The sequence below is a fragment of the Malaclemys terrapin genome, chromosome 11 (assembly GCF_027887155.1).
Source record: "Malaclemys terrapin pileata isolate rMalTer1 chromosome 11, rMalTer1.hap1, whole genome shotgun sequence".
NCBI lineage: Eukaryota > Metazoa > Chordata > Testudines > Emydidae > Malaclemys > Malaclemys terrapin.
In genome coordinates this window covers 22,524,804-22,547,907 of record NC_071515.1, presented here as the reverse complement: position 1 = coordinate 22,547,907, position 23,104 = coordinate 22,524,804, and the positions used below count along the sequence as shown (strand labels likewise).

At 47.7% G+C, this 23,104-nt stretch overlaps 2 protein-coding genes across 7 annotated transcripts in view; both read left to right on the top strand.

Annotated features, from left to right (window-relative positions):
• LOC128845542 (aldehyde oxidase 1-like) overlaps positions 1-12,546 on the top strand; it is an 87,699-nt gene extending 75,153 nt beyond the window's left edge. For 4 of the 6 annotated variants that reach the window (XM_054044340.1, XM_054044344.1, XM_054044341.1 and 1 more), the window contains 6 exons: positions 1,998-2,050; positions 3,138-3,252; positions 4,677-4,742; positions 5,590-5,778; positions 7,572-7,739; positions 12,099-12,546. In XM_054044340.1, the coding sequence (XP_053900315.1) occupies positions 1,998-2,050; positions 3,138-3,252; positions 4,677-4,742; positions 5,590-5,778; positions 7,572-7,739; positions 12,099-12,278 (771 nt within the window). In that variant the 3' untranslated portion in view covers positions 12,279-12,546. Of the gene's footprint in view, positions 1-1,997; positions 2,051-3,137; positions 3,253-4,676; positions 4,743-5,589; positions 5,779-7,571; positions 7,740-8,629 lie in introns of all 6 variants that reach the window. The other 2 variants (XM_054044343.1, XM_054044342.1) reach the window with 1 other exon arrangement.
• A 2,694-nt stretch (positions 12,547-15,240) lies between these two features.
• The window catches only part of LOC128845541 (aldehyde oxidase 3-like), an 86,393-nt gene continuing 78,529 nt past the window's right edge, over positions 15,241-23,104 (top strand). Inside the window, exons 1-3 of the mRNA XM_054044337.1 lie at positions 15,241-15,533; positions 18,431-18,504; positions 21,251-21,308. Of these exons, the coding sequence (XP_053900312.1) occupies positions 15,335-15,533; positions 18,431-18,504; positions 21,251-21,308 (331 nt within the window). The 5' untranslated portion in view covers positions 15,241-15,334. The remainder of the gene's footprint in view (positions 15,534-18,430; positions 18,505-21,250; positions 21,309-23,104) is intronic.

Genomic DNA, 23,104 nt, shown 5'->3' with positions numbered 1-23,104 from the left:
CACCACGGCAGTTAAGAATCAGTCCCTCGGTCCACAGGTGCAGAGCTGTAAATGTGGCATAAATATTAAAATCCTATTTTTATTTCTACAGTGCTGCGTGATGATTTAAAGTCTAACAAAAATGACAATCCCTGCCCTTGAGGTACTTACAATCCCAACACACAGAGATGTTCCCTCTTAAAGGATTACCATGATTAATCTGCAAAATGTTTTAAAGTTTGCCAACTACTCTTATGAATAGAGAATAACAGTGGAACACCTGTGGCAATGCTCTAAGCAAAACTGACACCTACATATATGAGGAGTAAATCAGTTTGCCCTGACTAATGCTGTTTTAGTGACTGCCAAATTAGTTTAGATAATTTAATTTAGATGATCAGGAATGACTGACATAAAAAATAAATGCTGACCTATGCAGAGAAGAAGCTGCTTTGTCTCTTGTAAAGTCGATAAACTATGATTAGTTTCAAAAACATATTTGACATGTAAATTAAGCAAATCTGATATGGGAATCGCTGAGAGGGAGTAAATCTAGGAGCTCCCCCTCGTTGCTGGAATCACTTACATAACTGCATGTCAGAGAGTATTTTTATTTTTTATTTTTTTCGGAAAAGTTTTTTTTTTTAAGCTGGCAACGTGGGTTTTCATTTCTTTTCCGTCTGTGTCTTATCAACCAGAGCTGCTCAGGTTACAATCAGACACTGTTTTGACTATCAGCGCTGCAAACTCAACCTGTAATGTGAACTTCAAACTGGATCCTTTCTGGCTGCCATGTTGCCAACAGAAAAGATTCTGCAAGCAGAGCTGTGAGAACAAGTCTGATGCTTATGTGTGAACCAAATCAAATCCAGGTCACTCTTCCAAAGCGGTGTTGGCTCTGCAGCATTAAAACCCCAGTTCCGCAGAGCATTTAAGCATGTGTATAACTCCATCCCCATTCAGAAAACCATATAAGCAGGGCCGGCTCCAGGCACCAGGCACCCAAGCACATGCTTGGGGCGGCACCTGGTAAGGGGCGGCGGGGGGAGCGCGGCGCGGCATTCTGCGGGAGGGGGCGCTCCGGCAGCGCGGCGCTGGGGGGGCAGGCTCCGGTTGCGCGGGGCTCGGCGAGGGGGCGGCGCGGCGCTGGAGGGGGGTTCCGGCGGCGCTCGGCAGGGGGCGGGGGCGGGCTCCGGCGGCACGGCGCTGGGGTGGGGGGAGGGGGCGGCGCGGGGCTCGGCGCTCATGGGGGGGTTCCGGCGGCGCTCGGCGCAGGGGGGGGGGGGCGGGCTCCCGCGCTCGGCGAGGGTCTCGGGGGCGGCGCTTTTTTTTGCTACTTGGGGCAGCAAAAAAGCTAGAGCCGGCCCTGCATATAAGCACATGCTTAAATTTAAACACAGACTTAAGCCCCATTGAAGTCAATAGGATTCAACCATGTGCCTAAAGTTAAGCACATGTTTAAGTGCTTTGCTGACTAGGGATGAACGGTTGAATCGGGGCGTAACTGCCATATCAGAAGATATTTTTAGTCAGTAATAACAGGAATTATGACTGAATAAAAACAAGGAGCAGCTCTGTTGGGCAAAGTGCCATTTTTACATAGTCACTTTTCATAGTGGATCCACATATTAAAGCTCAAACTTGAATCAAGTATCTGGGAGCTGCACATGTCTGACTCCCCTTAATGTTGACTGAACTTCTGTGAGCTCCCCAAGAGGGAAGTGTTCCTGGGCATGTGAGCAGGTTTTTACAGCTGCTGTATTTACATGCATGTTTGCCTGCAGAGGCTTGTGTTAGAACTAGAATAATGGTTTGCAGTTTTCAGAGAACTTACTGAGCAGTTGCCTAGTCTCCCAGTGCAAAAAAATGGAGCTGATGGCAGAGAGAATCATCAGACATTACCATAGCGCTCTTCAGTTCTTTAGCATTTTCTTGTAGTTTGATTTTTAAATAAATAGGTGTATGTTTAACTCCTTCCCAGGTGATAGGTCTACCAATAATATTGTTGTATTTTACAGGTTAAAGAAGCATTTGAACAGAGCATTAATCTTTCAGCTACAGGATACTTCAGGTAACAAATATTTTTAGTCCTTTTGAAAGTTAAGTTTAGTTAGGCACACCTCAGCAATATGATGAAAGTGTGAATTTAATGAGTAACTCATGAAGATAGTTAATAGCTCGGAAAGTGGAACTGGACAGAGTGGCCTTGACAGGCATTTTTGATTGATTGATTTATCTCATATTCTCATGTAATCAATAGATCTGCTCCTTAGAGGAATGCTATAATTTGGGCGGCAGCGCACTGGGCCCATGAAATGAGGTGTCCGGCTACTGCTGCAAGGAGCACTAGGTGCCCCTGAGGAAGTGTAGTGCACTCTCCCTAACACTCACTCACTTACCCAACCACGTTACTCACATCATGGATCTCATCCTGCTCAGCTCAAAGTTGAGGATGTGAGCCAGATGTCCCTACCAATGCAGGATTACTCCCTATTGTACCTTTCCTGTTGTTGGGTTGGTCAAACAAGAAGGCTTCCACCACTTCCCTTGAGAAACTATCTCACAGTCTCATAGATCTCATGCTGAAGAGGTTTCCCTGATGTTCAACTGATCTCTTCCCTTTGTTAATTTCATTCCATTTCACCTAGTTATTGCCTGCTTAGACCCTCCTAAATAATTCTTCTCTCTTCTTAGGGCTACACTTCTATTTTGAAGACCATCATCTTGCTTCTCTTAGTCATTGCTTAGCTAAAATCTGCATTTTAGCTCTTTACATCTTTCCTTGTAAATTAATCTTTCCTATGCTCTGACCATTTTATTTCTCTTCTCTACTTCACTTATTTGTCATTGGCTATGTAATTATTACTTTAAACTTGTCCTTTATACATGATTTCCATGACAATCAGTGTCAGAAATCTGCTGGGATTTGGTTGCTTATCAGAATTTCTAGATTGGAGCAGTTTGTTTATCATATTGGTTGCCAGAATTTAATTGACTTTAATGATGCTAAACCAGCAGGGTATCTGTCCCAGTATTTTAGGTTTAATTTCACATAGTTTTGGACTCTTATTTGCTCTGTCTCTTTATTGTTGTAACACAAAGATTAATAAAACAGACTAAAAAGTCATGCTTCCCATGGACTTTGTTGCTTCTCCCAGGGGCTATGAGGCTAACATGGATTGGGAGAAAGGGGAAGGCCATCCATTTACGTATTTTATTTTCGGAGCTGCTTGTTCGGAGGTTGAAATTGACTGTCTTACAGGAGATCACAAGGTAACCAGTGAATGTCACTAAAGCTCATAAATAGTACAGTGAGGTTCCATCAGAATTTCCCGTTTTGCCTGATGTCCCAACAATCATATAATTTGTGCATTGGTAAATCACCTGGCTTTGTACTAACGTACATGTACCAATTGATGTAAATAACTTGCAATTACAGTTAGAGCAGAATGAAAAATGTGCACAAATAACTAAAAATGCAATCTTCTTTTTGCTAGATTTGTGAAAATATAATATTTGTGTTCAGATTTGGTGCTATAGCAGACAGTGTTGCAGGCAGTATTTGCCTTTTCTCTTGGTGCCCGCAGTCAGCCAAATTGTACTGTAGTTCTGTATTACATTTCCAATCTCCTGACCAGCCAGTCATCCCACCTGGCCTAGTCTCCTGATATTTAAGGGCCCACTCCAGCAACACATCCCACTGGACATACTGTGTACTTCTGTGAGAAGTCCCACTGGAAGCTTTAAATACAGTGAGCTAAAGCCTGCAATCCTCATACTGGCTAAACTCCCACTGAGGTTAATGAGTGTTTTTGCCTGAGGAAGGGCTGCACGGTAATAGGTCAGTTTTGTATGTTCTGAAAGAGATTCTATACAAACATGCCTTGTCCCACTGGATTAAGCCTCTAACCCTTAGCACCTCCTCATCCATCCACCCGTATATCCAGGGCCGGTGCTAACATTAAGGCGAACTAGGCGGTTGCCTAGGGCGCCAAGATTTGGGGGTGCCAAAAAGTGGGGGTGCCTCAGGGCAGGGGGGGAGCTCCTGCAGGGCTCCGCACCCCAGCTCACCTCTGCTACGCCCCCTCCCCAAGCATGCCGTTGCTGCTCCACTTCTCCCACCTCCCAGGCTTGCGGCGCCAATCAGCTGTTTGGCGCTGCAAGCCTGGGAGGAGAATTAGAGCGGGGGTGGCATGCTTGGGGAGGAGGCGGAGCAGAGGTGAACTGGGGTGGGGAGCTGCCGCACGGCTCCCTGGGCCGAGGGGGTGGGGATCTGCCGTGAGGAGGCCTCAGGGCGGGGCGGGAGCTGCCGCAGGGCTCCCCACCCCAGCTCACCTCTGCTACGCCCCCTCCCCGAGCACACCGTCGCTGCTCCATTTCTCCCACCTCCCAGGCTTACAGCGCCAATCAGCTGTTTGGCGCCACAAGCCTGGGAGGGGAGGAGAATTAAAACGGGGGCGGCGTGCTCGGGGAGGAGGCGGAGCAGAGGTGAGATGGGGGGGGAGCTGCCGCACGGCTCCCCGGGGGGGGGGAGCTGCCATGGGGGGGGACGCCTCAGGGAGAGAGGGGCGGGAAGCTGCCGCAGGGCTGGGGTGCGGGAGGGCACAAGGTGAAAGTTTCGCCTAGGGCGCGAAACTTCCTTGCACTGGCCCTGCGTATATTTGTCACCACAATGTACATTTGTATTTTATTGGTAGAACATCCGAACAGACATCGTTATAGATATTGGATGCAGCATAAATCCAGCTGTGGATATAGGACAGGTATGTGCCAAGAATTTCTTACTATTCCGTTCATGTTGTGCTAGTTGTTGTTGTGTTTGTATTGAAGAGTGTCCATTCATTCACCTACCATTAACATCTTATCAGCCCACCTTATAGATGATATCACGGGATGAAATCCTGATCCCAGTGGAGTCAATGGCAAAACTCCCATTGACTTCATTGGGGCCAGGATTTTACCCAGTATACCCAGTGTCACCCTGTGGTACTGCCCACCTGCACCACCGTGCTCATCATTTGTGTAGTTTCACACCGCTGGGCTAGACACGAGTCTCCAAGCTCTCCTCCACTTTATGACCAGGCCCCCTTCCTCATAGCACGTGAGTGCTTCTCCCCACTGCACTCCCTGATCCATTGCGTCAGCCCCCCGATTGGCATTTCTTCATTGTTCATGGGGCAGTGTCCACGCTGTGAGCTAGGAGTGTGAATCCCAGCTTGTGTACACATATTCACACTAGCTCGATGATAGTGCCAAGTAGAAACTTGCCTGAACCCTCCCTGTGGGTAGATACTCAATGTCACCCCTGCTGCTACCTGTTCTATACTACTATTTATACTCGCGCTAGCGCTCATCGAGATAGCGTGCATATGTGTACCCAATCTAAGAATTGCACTCTGTCTTGTAGTGTAGATGTAGACTGACTTAGGCAGTGCAGGTGGAGAGAGGAGAGAGTTTTCTGCTTCCCAGCAGCTCCGAAGGAAAGCCCTGAAACCCAGCAGTCTAATAGGAAGGAGAACGCTGTCCAGAGAGAGAGATTAATTATTGTCAATGTTATATACATTTTACAGCATAAGAAAAGATAAAGTGCTTATAATTTTTCACTCTCAGATTGAAGGTGCCTTTGTTCAGGGCATTGGACTTTATACAATGGAGGAGTTAAAATACTCCCCAGAAGGCGTCTTGTACACTCGGGGCCCGGATCAGTATAAAATCCCTGCAATCTGTGACATCCCAGAACAGTTCAGTGTTTCCTTGCTGTCATCCTCACAAAATCCTTATGCCATCTACTCATCCAAGGTAAGCAAGTGAAACCTGGGGTTTGATTCCTCTACTACCTGGGCTAGTGTAAATCAGGAGTAATTCCATTGAAGTCAAAGAAGATACACTGGTATAAAATCCCTGTAAGTGAGAGGACACTCAGGCTCCTGTTCTTTTACATTTTAACCAGATCTCCACATCATTGTGTTCTTTACAAATACGGTAGAAGCAGCAATCTGGGATAGTTCTACTCTTCCATCGTGGTTGCCTATTGATAATTTTAGGGTTTAACAAGAGGACTAGGAACTTCTAGCAATAACACTAAGCAAGATGAGGGGATACTGCCCAATTCAAGTGCATTGAGCATCCATGTCTTCAATTGCCGAGGCCATTAGGGGTGTAATGTAGTCAATTAAATAAAAGCTTCAGAATAAAAAAATAATAAAATTTAAAGCAGAAGGATATGTTAGAACAATAGCTCCTTCTAAAAACTATTTTCAAATAGTCCTGATGAAATATTTTGAAAGAGATGATCATTTGAAAGAAAATTCTAGATCAAAATGAAATAATTACCCAGGGTGGAGTTGATCTAAAGAGCGGCTTTTAGCACCAGTCTTCAAAGTGAGCATACAAAACCGGTTTATCCCACTTTATCCATACAGCTCCTATAACTAACTTTAAAATCATCATTGGTGAATAAAACATGCTTGAAAGTAGAGCTTGTGATACCTTGCCTGAAAAGTAAGCATCTTTCAATCCTGAAATCCAGTTGTCAGTTTCTTATAGAGGTGGGCTAAAGCTGCAAAATGCAGATCCAGACCAGTGTTTCAGGAGCGTTTTGGAGCCTGAGTTTTAGAAAGGCCAATTAGAGATACAATAATGGCCAGCTGAGAAATTCAGATCTCAGTCCTAATGAAGATGCCCAAACTCCCAGCATTTAGGAGCATCTAGATCTGGGGATTGGACTGGATTTGACCTGTGATAGAAATAAGGTCAACTGTGAAACTTGCATCTGGAGCAGACTGAGGAGGGCATTCAGTGCTGTTCACATGCAGGGTTTTGTCTCAGCTCTAGTTTGTTAATTGGATATGAATCCTTGGAGATGGTTCAGTTCAGTTTTATCTGCCAACATTTTTTTACCAAATAATTGATTTTCTTTTCAGTTTGAAATCCTGCACAGGTGAGAAATCGGAAGTGTCCTAAAATCTATAGCTGGCATTTGAAACCAGCCCTTACAGATCTCTGCAGTCAGCCAGCAGCTGAAAACCTGCACTGTAAACCCAGTTCTGGGGAATCGCTTATGGACTTGGGTTTTCCAAGCTCCACACTTGAGCATCCACGATGCATTGTAAACCCGGGTTTACAGTTGCTGGACCTGGGTCTCACAGCCATGCCAACGCGTCCATACAGCACTATGCAGGCCTTCTGACTTGGATCTGTGGCTTCAGCTGTGTCCTACTGCAAAATAACTGGGCTTGGACCCAAGTCTCAGTGGGACTCGGGCTCTGACCCACCTCCCCAGCAGGATCCTAGGTACTGAATGCTTGCTAATCTGAATAATACAGATTTGTGTGTGGATGGTTGGGGGAGTTGGGCTCAAACCCAAGTCTGAGCCTGGGTTTACAGTGCACTGTAGACATACCCAGTATGCTTTGATCCTGCTTCCATTGAATCAGTGGAAAACTTTCATTGACTCCCATGGTAGAGGATCAGGCCTTATGTAATTCAGTAATTTGTAAACGGTTTTCAGCTTTCACAGATATTAATAAGACACTTCCTCTTTTAATCAGCTCATAAAGCAAATTTATGTGACAGCCTTTGTTCCCTGCCAGGGGATTGGCGAGGCAGGGCTGTTCCTGGGATGTTCTGTGTTCTTTGCTATCTGGGATGCAGTGGCTGCTGTGCGGAAGGAAAGAGGATTAACCGGGACCTTCACCCTGAACAGCCCCCTGACTCCTGAGCGGATTCGAATGGCCTGTGCCGATCAGTTTACTGAGCTGGTAATGAGGCTTTTCTTTTGGAACACTCCTTTGTAGCTGCAGCCAATTCCTTTTGGCATTGAAGGCCCATATTTCTGTAGTTTAAATGGTGTTTACACCTGGATATGGAGTGCACACAGCAGAACTCCTCAGTTCAGACTTTTTAATGATTCTTGAATCAAAATGTCTGTAGACAGGCCCAGCCCATGTCAGTCATTCCAGTCTATGGCATTCAGGGTTTGCCTTTTAATAACTCCAATTTTTTAATCTTTTCTCAATTCCTCCTGCCCACACCCTCCCCCGTACAGTATGCGCTATCATTATACCCACTCCCGCCACCCCCACCATTGTCTTTTGTTTAATTTAAATCATAAGCTCCTTAAGGCTGAATCCTTGACAATCCATATTACTGTGAAATGCCATGCACACCTGTGCTATGATTGAAATGCTAGTGGGCCAGATTGTCCCATGTGGAAGATGGAGACTGAGTTCCCACTCAGAGTTCTTGCCTAGTATTTCCCTAAGCAGTGGTAGGGTACAGGAATCGTAGGGCAGATCAGCCCCCAGATTTGTCAGTCTACTAATTTCAATGGACATCTCAGGAGCTTTGCCATAGATGAGGGCCAATTGACACAGAGACCCTGTTCTTCCATGCTGTTTTGGGACCTACCAGCCTCCCTGTCAGCACAGCTTGTATGGGTTTGCCTGCCTTCTGTAGACTGCCCTACCCAGTAGACCTTGTAGTAGTGTTTGATGCATAAATAATGGAAGCTGTAGAAGATCCAGTAGGGGCCACCTGTGAGAGGCACTGTGAAATATGCAGAGTAGTTTTATGAATAGCTGTAGTGAGTTCTTTCTAAGTGAATACCATTAACAGAATCACTTCTTTCACCTCTTGTTCATTCTCCTAGAGTGCAAAAGATGAACCTGAGTCCTTCGTTCCTTGGGCCATCTCCATATGAATGGCAAACAGAACCTCGCACAAAGCCTGAATGAACTCCAGTGGCACTGATTTGTTGATTATGAGGGTGGGGGCTCATTTAATCAACACACATATTTTATTTTAATTCAAAATCTACCCTCTGGCTACTGAATAATGAGGATTACTTCTTCAGCCCATTCTCCCACCTGAGTTTTCATCATATATTTAGTTGTTTTACTATATTTTACTCCTAGATACACATCTAAATAGATTGAAAGAGGGTTATGCAATAAGATCCAGCTACTACACATTCTCTATGATCATCTTAAATTGCCACTAGGGAGGAATTAACGATCACTTTAACAATGGTGCAAAATCCAGATTTTTTTCCTCAGGATTTTTCAGAACAATGGAATTCAAATTTATCTCTCAATAGTATAGCTAGGTTCACTGAGGTAATAAGATGCGAGAGCCTGTGCTGGGTTGAGCTAGTAGTGCACTCGGGGTGGGGTGTGAGGGTTGAGAGTGAACCAAAAATAAGTGCACCAATACTCCTGAGATATCCATTTGCATCCCAATATTCAGCTTCGGGACAGAGTTTTAAAGGCATTTAGGCTTTGCGAAAGTGCCTATTTAGTTTAGATGCTTAAATCTCATTAAAATCAATGGGAGTTAGGCACCTCACCTGCTTAGAGAGTTTGAAAATCCCACTAGGCACCTATCTGCATCTTTAAGCACCTACGGATGTTTAAAAAACTGGCCCTTATTGACTTCTTATGGTTCTATAAGTGCTGTATGTTAATATTAGTTTATGTAGAACAAATATTTTTCTTATGATGTTCATTCTTGTGCCCATGAAAGTTAAAATAAGCAGCAGAAACGGGTTCCCAGAAGAGGCAAGATAAAATGGCATATCACTGTTAACTCCCATTCTGTCATTATTTGCTGCTTTGAGGTCTGATCCTTTAGTCACAAGTCATCCCTAGTCTCGTAAGTAGCCTCATTGTTAGTAATAACTCTGTGCACAGAAACATAAATGGAACCTAAAGAGTGCAAGTAGCTTTCCCATTTTAAAGGGTGTCTTGCCAAATTGCACTAAGCCAGACATTTGGAGGAGTCCCCATCACTGACCCAGAGAGACCAACTAAAATGTAGCTGTGGGAGAAGGGAGCTATAATGATGTGTCAAGGTATTTTCAGTAAAACACTTTAACAATCCAGTACAGTATTTGATTTCTGAAAGGCTTCAAATAAGATGCTAATTTAGGCTTCAATTCTGCAATAAAATCTCCATGTATGGATCCCATGGCAGGATCAGAACCTAAGTGATCACAATAATTACCTTTTGATCACAAACTTGATGCAGCAATGTGTGATTTCACACAGAAAAGCTGCTCTGTGTGGTGCTAACACCTGTGTACTAAAAACAACTAGGAGGAGACAAGGGATCTAATTCTCCTTTGTGATACCGATGCAACTCCACTGAAGTTGCATTGATATAACTGAAGCCATTAGGGTGACTGTAAAAGAGAAGAATTTGGCCCACGATATCTTAAGGGTGACTTTGCTACTGTTTCTCTTGGAGACCTTTTTATTTTCTCATGACTTGATTCAAAGCCCATTGAACTCTATGGAACAATATCCATTGACTTCACTGGGCTTTGGATCGGGCCTTGATGAGATTGTCTCTGGAAAGTAGATCCGAACGGTGCCATTGGGCACAACAGCTCAGGGTGATATTGGAACAATCAGAATGCAGGTGAGGATTGCTCTTTAATTGCTGATAAACACTCTTTTAACCTCAGCAGGGAAGATGGATATAATGTAAGATTAGAAGATGTTTCACAAAGATTATCAGTTTTCTGCTGACATATGGGGTGTGGTGTGATTAGAACTGCACCCAGAGAAGCACTAGTTTGACGAGCTTCAAAAAGAAAAAAGCCCTATTGTGCTTTCATGTATTAGATGCTAAACAAGATATTCTGTGGGCTAAATTTATATATTCTTACATTCTCAGGCAAGACCAGCAAATTACACTGATTACTGAAGTTAATTAATATACTATATATAGTAATGGGAGGTCGTGACCACAAAATCCCTGCCAGATTTTGAGATCTAGAATTTTGGCTTTGCACTTTCTAGGGCCATGAAGTTGAGATGCAGACTCAGAGCATTCCCAAGGTTTGGTGATTTTTGGTTTTGGGCTTTAGTTTGGGATCCATCTCTAATATACAATATTTAGGGTATTGTGCAGGTGAGTCATTAGTTGCCAGATGTCCTGGTTTCATCTGGATAATCATGGTTGATTCTTTTGGGGGGAATGGAAGGAGGGAGTAATTTAAATGTTTGCTTTGTAACTTTCATATGCTGTGCTCCAATTATTCCTTGTCATGAAGTACCGATAGCAAGAGACTGCACCTCCAGTCTCTCAGTGAGGCCTTGGCTACACTTGCAGTTGTACAGCACTGTGAGATAAACCTGACTTCGTACAGCTGAGTAGGGAAAGCGCTGCAGTCTGTCCACACTGACAGCTGACAGCGCAATGGCGTGGCCACACTTGCAACATTTGCAGCTGTGTTGGGAGCGGTAAATTATGAGCAGCTATCCCAGTATTCATGTGGCTGCAACGTGCTTTTCAAAACGGGGCGGTTTGACAGGGAGTGTGGGGGGAGAGAGAGTGCTTTTTGGAGCGTTAGCTCTCTATTTTGCAAGTTCCAAACTCCCGGCCCCCTGCTCATTCATTTCACTCACTCAAAGCAAACAGCAAACTGTTTGCTTTTCTCTGTGGTACGAGCTTTGAAAACGGCACTTCCGCATTCCTGCAGCCGGTCACAACAATGGAGAGGATTGGCCACTTGACAAGGTGATCAGTACAGCGCTGCAGGTTGATTCCTGGTACACACTCACAGGGGAGAATCGTAGCCACTCCTCTGTATCTCTTATGCTTCTCGGGGAGGTGGAGTACCTGCAGCAGTGTACCCAGGGAGATATAGCTGGTCAGTGAGTTACAGCGCTGGGGGCGGCTTTACAGCGCTGTAACTCGCAACTGTAGCCAAGGTCTTAGTTTTCTTTACTATGTCTTTCACCTTGATAGAGATCAGATTGCCCCGGGTCATCTACTCTGCTCAGGTTTCTATGTTCACACACCCATGCTGATTATTGCACCATTGTTTCTTCTCCAGTTGCCACCCAAAGTATTTCCTCCTCCTTTTGTCAGATATCATGCCTGTGACTGAAGTCAGGCTTATAGGTTAATAATTTTTGCACTTGCAGTTAGAATATGATTTCTGTATTTTTAAATCTGTTTTTATATGCACAGTTTCTATATCCTGTATGAGAGCGTCACTGTGCTTCCTTTGCTGCCTTTTATTGATATTCATTTGTCTTTTATATATCATGTGAAATTCAATAAAACAGATTAATCGTAAATGCAATGCCATCTTCTTTCTGGTATGAAAGATTCTGGTCTTGGCTCATTCTGTGGGCTCTGACACCAGACTGCAGGCCCCCATCAGCAGAAGGGAGTTCACAGAAGCAGATGCCACCCACTGTCCTCACTGTAGCAAGAGCCTGAAGCCAGCTGGCAAATCCCAGAAAGCCAGGCGGGGATGTGGCCAGAGCACCTGTGAGAAGCACTGAACAGTTCATCTTGTGCGCAGCCTCCATCACCAGAGTTCCTGCGAAGAACCCAGGCAGAGTTTAAATCTGCACCCCCCTGGCAGAACCCTTGAGAGAGTGCAGTGGTGACACTGGTACAGATGTCCCTGCAAATGCAGGAGTGTGCTGTTTGATTCCCTGGGCTGAATCATGTTCTAGAACTGCATTATCTTTCCTCCGGGGCTGGGTCACCTTGTCTGATTTTCAGTACTTGCTAAACATGATTAATAAAGGTTCCATCCAGCTTCAATACAGATGTAAATTTTTTGTTGTCTGATAGCCAAAGTAAAGTCTGCACATGACATGTTTTTGTTCTGATTGAAACCTCTCAGGCCCTCCCATATTGTCAACAGGCCAGGCTGTAATTGAGAAGAACTACTGGGAACCAGAACAAGCGGAGATTAATCACACTGACAGGTGATACATTGGTAATATAGGATGTCATGAAACAAACTTTCTGCAGAACTGGTATGGAGAAAAAAACTCAAAACTTGTTGGGGGTTTTCTTGCTTTGTTTCTTTGTTTGTTTTAATACTGCTAAAAGGTACATATACTTCAGGCCAATTGCAGTAACTCTTTTCATGCCTTGGCCCGGAGTAACCTGGCAGGTGTGGGGTCTGTGCAGATTTTGTATAGCTTCTGTAGCCATAGGAGCTAAGTGCTTATTTCCCGAGTTAAATAGCTGAGCATCACACATCGCACATCACCGTCCACAGTGGGAATTGCTACCACTGTGACCCACCATCTTGTGTTAGGAAATAACAGAAATAAAAATCAGATCAAAAGTAAGCACTGTGCAGCATGCACTGAAGTTTGTTAGACTTGGGATCAGCAGATCATCAAGAGGAGTGATTTCCAAAGGTGGGAGCCTTCAACGGGGGCAGCCCCGCTGACCCTCTGAGGTACTTATCCCCAGGAACAAACAGCAGTCATCAGCCATCTAATTTTAGCTGCCATGAGAGGGGGTCTCTCAACCAGAGATTGCCTAGATTTTTGAAGACAATAACCAACACTAAATAAACCAACAGCCATTAACTCCAGACAGGAAAGGGGCCTCGTAAAAAATGATCCACTGAAGAAGTTGCTATTTGGCACTTTCTCTTGTTCACCCCCTCCCCCACATGTACACTGTCACAGATACCACAGCTGTGCCCAGTTGCTAAGATTTATATTTATCTGGGGATCTGGGAGCCAAAATGTGAATATCAATAGTGGCTTCCTAGAAGTATTTTCCTTCCCAAATATGGGGAAAGTGATGAGAGCAGGGCCAGCTCCAGGCACCAGCCGAGCAAGCTGGTGCTTGGGGCGGCAGATTGAACGAGGCGGCATTCTGCCCAATCCTAGGGCGGCACGGCCGCTTTTTTTTGTTTTGTTTTTGTTTTGTTCTGCTCCGGACGCCCTGTGGTGGGGAGGAGGGGAAAAGGGCAGCTGGAGGAGGGAGGGAATGAGCGAGCGGGGAAGTTGTCCCCACCCCGGCAGGCAGGGCCACCCGGAACGCAGGGGCTTTAGGGGCAGCAGGGCCCTGGGCTAAGGTGGCCCCAGGGCCCTTGCCTGCAGCTCTAAAGTAGGGTTACCATATTTCCACAAACAAAAAAGAGGACACTGGGGGGGGGGGGGGAAGCCCTGCCCTAGCCCCGCCCCGCCCCATCCACTCCCTCCCACTTCCCACCCCCTGACTGCTCCCCTCAGAACCCCAACCCCCCCTGCTTCTTGTCCCCTGACTGTCCCCTGCTGAGAACCCCCTACCCTAACTGCCCCCCCCCAGGACCCTACCTGTCCCCTGACTGCCCTGACCTTTATCCACTCGCATGGGTGGCAGGGTTGTAGAAATTTTGGTGGTGCCCAGAACCCCCCACCCCACCTGCCTAAGGCTCTGGGAGGGGGGTTGGGTGGGGGGAGGAGGTCTGGGGTGCAGGTCCTGGGCTGGGGATTAGGGTGCAGGAGGGGTGCAGGTTCTGGGATAGAGTTTGGGTGCTGGGTGCAGGCTCTGGGCTGGGGCAGGGGGTGGGTGTGCACTAGGGGGTGAGGGGTGCAGGCTCTGGGATGGAGTTTGGGGGTGAGAGGCGGTGCAAAGGGAGGGGGTGCAGGCTTTAGGAGGAAGTTTGAGGGCAGGAGGGGGTGTGTGGGAAGGGGGGAGGGGGATTGGGAGGGAGTTTGGGGATAGGAGGGGATGCAGGGGTGAGGGCTGTGGGTCTGGGGATGAGGGGTTCATGATGCAGGAGGGGGCTCAGGGATGGAGCAGAGGATTAGGGTGTGTGGGGATGAAGGCTGGGGGGTTTGGGGTGTTGGAGAGGCTCAGGGCTAGGGTGGAAGGGCAGGGTAAGGGCAGCCTGTCTTCCCATTAGTGGATGGGGGCACTAGGACCCGGGGGCAGCAGACAGCAGTTGTCTGCGTGTACTCTCAGAGCCAGCACATGCAGACAAGGGAGAGGCAGACAGGGACGGGGGGGGGGACCCACGAAGGGGGGGATGCACGGGGGGGGGGGGGTGGCAGGTGGAGGCTGGGGACCCATCCAACACTCCCCCGCTCCCTAACTGCCCACCCCCACTCCCCTTACCATTCTGGCTCCACGTGGGTCGGTTTGTGTGTTACACAGGACTACAGACAGAGGGAGGGGGGAGCAGGGGAGGGCTCTGGCTGCTGGAGGCCAATAGGAGTGGGTCAATCGGCCTAGCCGCCCAATCAGCAGCCACGCTCTGCATGGAAGGGAGGGAGGGAGGCGAGGGAGAAAAAAACCCCGGACATTTTAACCTTGTTACCAATTCCTCCCGGACGGCTATTTAGAGACGCAAAAGCCGGACGTGTCCGGGGAAATACGGACGGATGGTAACCCTATCTAAAGCCCCTTTCGGAGTGCGGCCCTGAGTCCTCCGGCCCGTGGAGGAGCAGGGGCAGCTGCGCAGCCAGCGGCCAGAAAGAAGCAGTGCTTTCCCCTTCAAAGCCGGCTGGAGAGAAGCGGCGCTTTGAAGGGGAAAGCGCCGCTTCTCTCCGGCCGCTGGCTGCACGGCTGCCCCTGCTCCTCCGGAGTCCTCCGGCCCATGCTCGCAGGGCCGCATTCCGAAAGGGGCTTTAGAGCTGCAGGCCAGGGCCCCGGGGCCGCCCAGAGCTCTGCACCCCCTAAAGCACCTACGTTCTGGGTGGCCCGGGGGGCAGCTCCCAGAATCGTGGCCATGGGGATGGTGCCGCGCTGCGCAGAGCCTCCTGCACACCCCCTGCACCAAACAGGAACTGCCCCAGGTAAGTGCTCTGCACTTCCTGCCTACCCCAGCCCTGAGCCTCCTCCCACAACCCCACCCTGAGCGTCCTCCCGCACCCTACTCCCTCTCAGACCCCGCAACCCCACCCTGAGCACCCTCCCGCACCCTAACTCCCTCCCAGACCCCGCAACCCCACCCTAAGCACCTCCCGCACCCTAACTCCCTCTCAGACCTTGCACCCCACCCTGAGCACCCTCCCGCACCCTAACTCCCTCTCAGACCTTGCACCCCACCCTGAGCGCCCTCCCGCACCCTAACTCCCTCTCAGACCCCTCACCCCACCCTGAGCGCCCTCCCGCACCCTAACTCCCTTCCAGACCCCGCAACCCCACCCTGAGCACCCTAACTCCCTCCCAGACCCCGCACCCCCACTCTGAGCGCCCTCCCGCACGCTAACTCCCTCCCAGACCCCGCAACCGCACCCTGAGCGCCCTCCCGCACCCTAACTCCCTCCCAGCCCCCGCACCCGCACTCTGAGCACCCTCCCACAGCCTAACTCCCTCCCAGCCCCCGCACCCGCACTCTGAGCACCCTCCCGCACCCTAACTCCCTCCCAGACCCTGCAACCGCACCCTGAGCGCTCTCCCACACCCTAACTCCCTCTCAGACCCCGCACCCCACCCTGAGCACCCTCCCGCACCCTAACTCCCTCCCTGACCCCGCAACCCCTGCCTGAGCGCCCTCCCGCACCCTAACTCCCTCTCAGACCCCGCACCCTCACTCTGAGCGCCCTCCCGCACCCTAACTCCCTCCCTGACCCCGCAACCCCACCCTGAGTGCCCTCCTGCACCCTAACTCCCTCCCAGACCCCGCAACCCCACCCTGAGTGCCCTCCTGCACCCTAACTCCCTCCCTGACCCCGCAACCCCTCCCTGAGCGCCCTCCCACACCCTAACTCCCTCCCAGACCTCGCACCCCACCCTGAGCGCCCTCCCGCACCCTAACTCCCTCCCAGACCCCGCACTCCACCCTGAGCGCCCTCCCGCACCCTAACTCCCTCCCAGCCCCCGCAACCCCACCCTGAGCACCCTCCCGCACCCTAACTCCCTCCCAGCCCCCGCACCCGCACTCTGAGCACCCTCCCGCACCCTAACTCCCTCCCAGACCCTGCAACCGCACCCTGAGCACCCTCCCGCACCCTAACTCCCTCCCAGACCCTGCAACCGCACCCTGAGCGCTCTCCCACACCCTAACTCCCTCTCAGACCCCGCACCCCACCCTGAGCACCCTCCCACACCCTAACCCTAATCCAGACCTTCGAATCACTGTATCACAAAGTGTTAAACCAAGATTTTCAGAAATAATGAAGCATATTCAATCACATTGCTCTCACTAAAAAATATTATTATTAATAATTTTTTGTGAGAGCAAAAAGGTTTTTTGTATCAATAAATAAAATACAATAAAAATATTTTTAAAATATTGTTTATTTCATCTTTATCTCATCCTTTTTTAATTTCTATTTTTTGTATGTTTTATAATGTACATAATATATTAGTATAGTAGTACATGTATATAATTTATACATAAATAAATATACATATATTGGGGGGTGCATGCTCAAAAAATGTTTACTGATAGGAGTGCGCGATCAAAAAAGTTTGGAGACCGCTGTTATATCGGGTGGATCAGAATATGAGATGGGTTACATCAGTATAAATCCAGATCAAGCCACCTGAGAGGAGTGTTTGCCCCCGTATCTGCTTCTAGACCAGCAGTTCTCCACCAGGATCCATGAGCCAATTTCAGGGGGCGGCAGGGCCCCATGCCTGAAGCCCGGCACCCCAAGCCTCAGTGCTCCTACAGCAGGGGCGGCTCTATGTTTTTTGCTGCCCCAAACACGGCAGTCAGGCGGCCTTCAGCAGCACGCCTGCAGGCAGTCTGCGGTCACGCGGATTCGGCGACGTTTCTGCAGGTGATTTGCTGGTCCCACGCCAGCGTACCCGCTGCCAAATTGCCGCCGAAACTGCGGGACTGGCGGACCTCCCGCAGGCATGCCACCGAAGGCTGCCTGACTGCCACCCTCACGGCAGGCTGTCCCCCCGCGGCTTGCCGCCCCAGGAACGCGCTTGGTGCACTGGTGCTTGAAGCCACCCCTGCCCCACAGGGCTGAAGCCTGGCGCCCCAATGCTCCCCACAGGACTAAAACCCTGAGCCCAGTGCCCCCGTGGGGCTGAAACCCATCACCCCAAGCCCTGGCACCCCCGCAGGGCTGAAACTAGGAGCAGAACACAGGGCTGAAGCCAGGCACCCTGATGCTCCTGTGGGACTAAACCCTTGAGCCCCAGCACCCCCTGTGGGGTTGAAGCCTGAGCCCCCTTTCCTCCCCTACTCATTGCCCCAGCCCCACAGGGCTAAAGCCCCAAGTCTTTCCCCCAGCAGCTGAAGCCAGGAGCCCAGAGCATGTCCCCCTCACCTCCACTGGGCCCTGGAGTTTTTATAGCATATTGGGTGGGGCCTCAGAAAGGAAAAGGTTGAGAACCCCTGTTCTAGACCATGTAGGTGCTTAGTTTAGTGCTTCTCATTTGCAAAATTCCTGGGATTGTCTAGGAAAAATATGTCTTGTGGCTCTTCATCTTACAGTATGGTTCACCCAGGGAAGACAAGTAGGTGCATTGTTTCTGAAGGCACAGGTCTCCACATTCTTCCTAAATCACCTTGGTACATGACAGATAAGGCGGGGAAAAGGACCTAATTGGTTAATTTTAACCTACAGAGCTGAGAAGCAATACACTCCACCTTGGCTCCTCCTCGCCCATCCAGGTTAATGCCTTTAAATCTGTGGGGCACAGAACAAAGTTTAGTTGAGTGTTGAAATTACACTTGTTTCCACTGATTTCTTGCTTGTGTTTAACATCTTCCTCTTTAATCTTCAAGCGGCGCTTTTATGCCACATAATGGCTTGCTCCACACAGTCAGATGCACTCGTATTTTTTGTGAATGGCAGGAAGGTAAGACTTTTGGTGTTTTGTTTTGTTTTGTTTTTGGGGGGAGGTGCTTTAATGTTTCTGGATATACACCAAGGGAGAATGATGCTCTAGGGGAGCACAGCTCATTTGTGGGGAGAGCCAGAGTAAATGTATTAAATTTGAACATCCCTTGTTACCTGGGATCTTCCTATAGCATTTCAGATATTACAAACTGAGATTCATCTCTGCTGCTGTCTTTACCCGCTGATAAATGGCAGTAGCCATAAACTGGGACAGTAGCCCACTTTGTTGTTTTGTTTCTGGACTAAGAGTTTCAAAACTAAGGAATTTGCATGCTCAATTTCCCCTTAAAATGAATGACTGTTGAGTTTCCAAATCTAGGTGGAGCTGAAAATCTCAATTCTACAGTAATTGGTAATACAAAGAGACTCATTTGGCAAAATATTTTCTATCTACCTAGATGTACTGAGAATATTTATGTAGCACCAGTGACCTGTTATTTCACTGAACTGTTATAACTAATGTAGCAATTAACTAAAACCTCAAGCTATTAAGATCAGTAACTTGCTGCATTTGGAGAAAATAAGGCAGTAGCAAGAGGGTCCCCTGCTATTACTATCAATTTTTTTAAAAATGCAGTCAGAGGAAATAGACTCTTTACTCGCCTCTGTTCTCAGCAGTGAGTGCCAGCAGAAATCTAATACTTCATTTCTACAGGCATTTGTTTTCTCACCTTTTCTTTTCGCCCCCGAGTTATGTCATTATAAGTTCCTTTTTATAAATGCCTCCATCCAAAAATAGATGCTAGCCTGAACTGGAAAAACTTCATTCTTTCTTTAAAATGTTGTCTGTGTTTTCTTTGAGAACAATTTTTCCAGAGAATGCTTTTATGAAGACATCCTTTACCCCCTCCTCCCCTGCCCCCCGTTTCAGGAAGAAGAAAAAAAGTAAATGTCTGCTTTGTTTTTATCTGTTACCTGTATACTATATGGTTGTAAAAGTATACTTCAGGAAGGCTATGTGGGCCAAATTCTAGTGTCTTACCCTATAACTATCCTGATTTATGCTGGTTCAATAGCAAAATTTGCCCTTATTGGTTTGTCTACACTGAGTTGTAAACCCAGGTTTGTGGGACCCAGGCTGGTGAACTTGGTATTTCCAAGCCTATGCATGAGTGTCCGCACTGCATTGTAAACCTGGGCTTACAATTGCTGGACCTGGTGTCCATGCCAGTGTGTCCATACTGCACTGCACAGACCTTCTGACTCAGGTCTGTGGCTTGAGCTCTGTTCACATTGTAAAATACCAGTGCTTGGACACAAGTCACAGCAGAACTCGTGCTCTGACACCCCCCACACTCCCGCCCCAGGAGCGGCGCCAGGGTTTTTGGCGCCCTAGGCAGGGGTCCTTCCACGCTCCCGGTCGTCATCGGCAATTCTGCGGCGGGGGAGGGGGGGGTGTCCTTCCGCACTCCCGGTCTTTGGGGCACTTCAGCGGCGGGTCCCGGAGCGAGTGAAGGACCTGCTGCAGAATTGCCGCCGAAGACCCGGAGCATGGAAGGACCCCCCGCTGCCGAATTGCCGCTGAGGGCGGCAAAACACCCCCCCCCCAAATCCTGGCGCCCTAGGCAACTGCCTAGGTCACCTAAATGGAAGCGCCGGCCCTGCCCCACCCCCAGCAAGGTCCTAGTAGCCGGTTCCTGAGAGCCTGCTGATCTGAGTGAGACTGATTTGTGTGTGGGCAGAAGCGGGTGTTGAGCTCAAACCTGAGTCAGAGTCTGGACTTAGTGTGCAGTGTAGCTATATCCTTTGTATCCAATCTTATTTCCCCTTCATCAAAAGGGAAAGTATCCACCTGGGCATGGTCATTAAAAGCTGAAAGCCCAAGAAACCCTTCCCCTCTGAAATACAGGCTGCTCCATACCATGGTAAAGTTGAGGTTTTATCGTGGTGCCTTTAAATGCCCGAGGACAAGCTAGTCATTCTCATGAGTCCCATGTTGCCTCCCACCCATCCATCATTCCGTACTTGGTTCCCATTAGTACTTGGTTTCCAGCATGACGGGGCATGTCATTGCAATGGCCACATCCTTCAGACAGACCTGTTGCTCAGTGAATGGAGCCCCCGAAAATCAACAGTGAGCTTTATTAAACTTAAAACAGGTTGGTTTAAAACCCAACTCCCCTTCCTGCTCTCCATGTATTGAGAATTTCCTCCATCTTCCTGCTGCAGGGTCTCTGAGGAGGAAGGGGCTAAGCATGGCCTTGTTACAGTACCTCTCTGGAGTGAGGAGAGCAAAGAGACCCAAACTGTGTCCTTCACCTTCACTATGGCTTTGAAAATACAGGCCCTGATTCTGTTCTCATCCCCATTTTCTTTACACAATTGTACCTCTTTTGACTGAAGTGAAGCTACTCCTGATTTACACTGGTGTAATCAATTGCAGGATCGGGCTCAAGGGTTCTTGTCCTCATGTGGCCTTTCATAACCCTCTGTTACTGCTCATCTTCTCCTCACTGTGAACCTTGCAGGGCTCCTGGAACATAATTATTTTTATTACTTCTTTAGCTGTCAATACAAGACTGAGTGCTATTGTCAAATACATTCACATGTCTACAGATTATGATCAAATGAAAGGAATATGCCATAACACCAATACACTATATTAATACCCAATCAAAGCATTTGAGAAAGGCCAGGTAATCCCAATGGGAAAATTGCAATACATCTCAATAATGTATAATCTCTTATTTCACTTCCTTCTGCAGATAATAGAGAGGAATGCAAGCCCTGAAAAATTGCTGTTGTCTTACCTGAGAAAGGGACGTATCCTTTTTGGGGGGTTGCCTTTGAATGGTATAATCCTACAATAGACTAACATTCCCTTTCTCCCCCCCTCCGCCCCCCCCCCCCAAGTTAAAGGGGATGTTTTGAAACTCAAGGCAGCCAGAAAGCAATATGGAAAACAGCCAAGTGATCTTGCATTTGTTCCTGGCAAGGCAATGTGCTTCATGTGCAATATTTGAGCTAATTATATGCAGAGAAGGTTTCTTCTTGGGACATACAAGCATTTTTATAGAACTTAATGTATTCATTAGCAAAAACAATCACAATTCTTCATTACAGCTCCAAAAACCTGTCAAAAAAGCCTTTCAAAATGTTATTAATTAATAATGATATAATAGTTAAGGAAAGAAATATGGAGCTACTACAATGTCAAGCAATTCATTTAAGCCCTGATTCTGCCAAGACTTTCACTTGTGCTTCTCTTTATGTCAGTGGGACTACTCATAGAGCGAGATCTCTGCTGAAATCAGTGGAGTTCTGACAATTTACGCCAGCTGTTTATTGGCCCCAGGGTGCGTAAAATGAAGTAGGTGCCTATGACTTTGCAGATCAGAGCCTTAAACTGTAGATGGTAGAAAGAGAGTGAAATGACACTAAAGGCTACGGAGAAATAGCTCACCAGCTTGCAGTGGGGGGAGCAAATGACAGCAGACGAAGGGCACTAGGTAATCATTTTTTATCTTTTCACTGGCATCTTCCCAACCATTTACAATTTCAATACTAATATATTACATATACTTCTTGTTCAGCCAATCAGTAAGACAAACAAGTTTGTTTACATTTATGGGAGATAATGCTACCTGCTTCTTATTTTCGTCACCTGAAAGTGAGAACAGGCATTCACATGGTGCTGTTGTAGCCGACGTTGCAAGGTATTTACGTGCCAGATATGCTAAACATTCATATGCCCCTTCATGCTTCAATCACCATTCCAGAGGACATGCTTCCATGCTGAATTGAAATAGGTATTCTGTTATTGTTTAACAGTGTGATTAAAACTGCAATTAATCGTGACTATATTTTTTAATCTTGTGGTTGTGATTATTATTTTTAATTGTTTGACAGCCCTAATGTTTTCCCTTTGTAAGAACTTGTGTCTATCACTATAAGGCAGGTTTTCTAATCCTTTATCATTCTTGTGGCTCTTCTCAACCCTCTCCAAGTTATCAACATCCTCCTTGAATTGTGGGCACCATAACTGGACACGCTATTCCAGCAATGGCTGCACCGTGCCAAATACAGAGGAGAAATAACCTCTCTACTCCTACTCAAGATTCACCTGTTCATGCATAACAGGATCAAAATAGCCCTTTTGGCCACAGTGTCGCACTGGGAGCTCATGTTCAGCTGAATATCCATCACCACCACCAAATCTTTTTCAGTGCTTCCCAGAATAATTCCCCATCCTGCAAGTATGGTCTACGTTCTTCTATTATTGGTCACATGCTAGTTACAAGTGGGAATACAAAAGTGGATGAGAATTAACCTGAACCTAGAGGGATCTAGAAAGTTGACAATGCAGATGGAAGATGCAGTCTAACACATCTGAGCCAAATGAATCCAACACACACACACACAATGGAAGACAAAGTTGGTAATCAGTAACGCTGAAAGAGCTAGGAATGAGAGGACACTAGCCAATTACATACAATTTTGCAGAGTGGAGTGGTCAGAAGAAAGTGGTCAGTGCAATTTGAGGCTGCAGATATGGAGGCCTTGTATCAAGGAACAAACTGGTGAGGGGCCTTGTGTACAGAGTTCTGGTGACTGCTCCT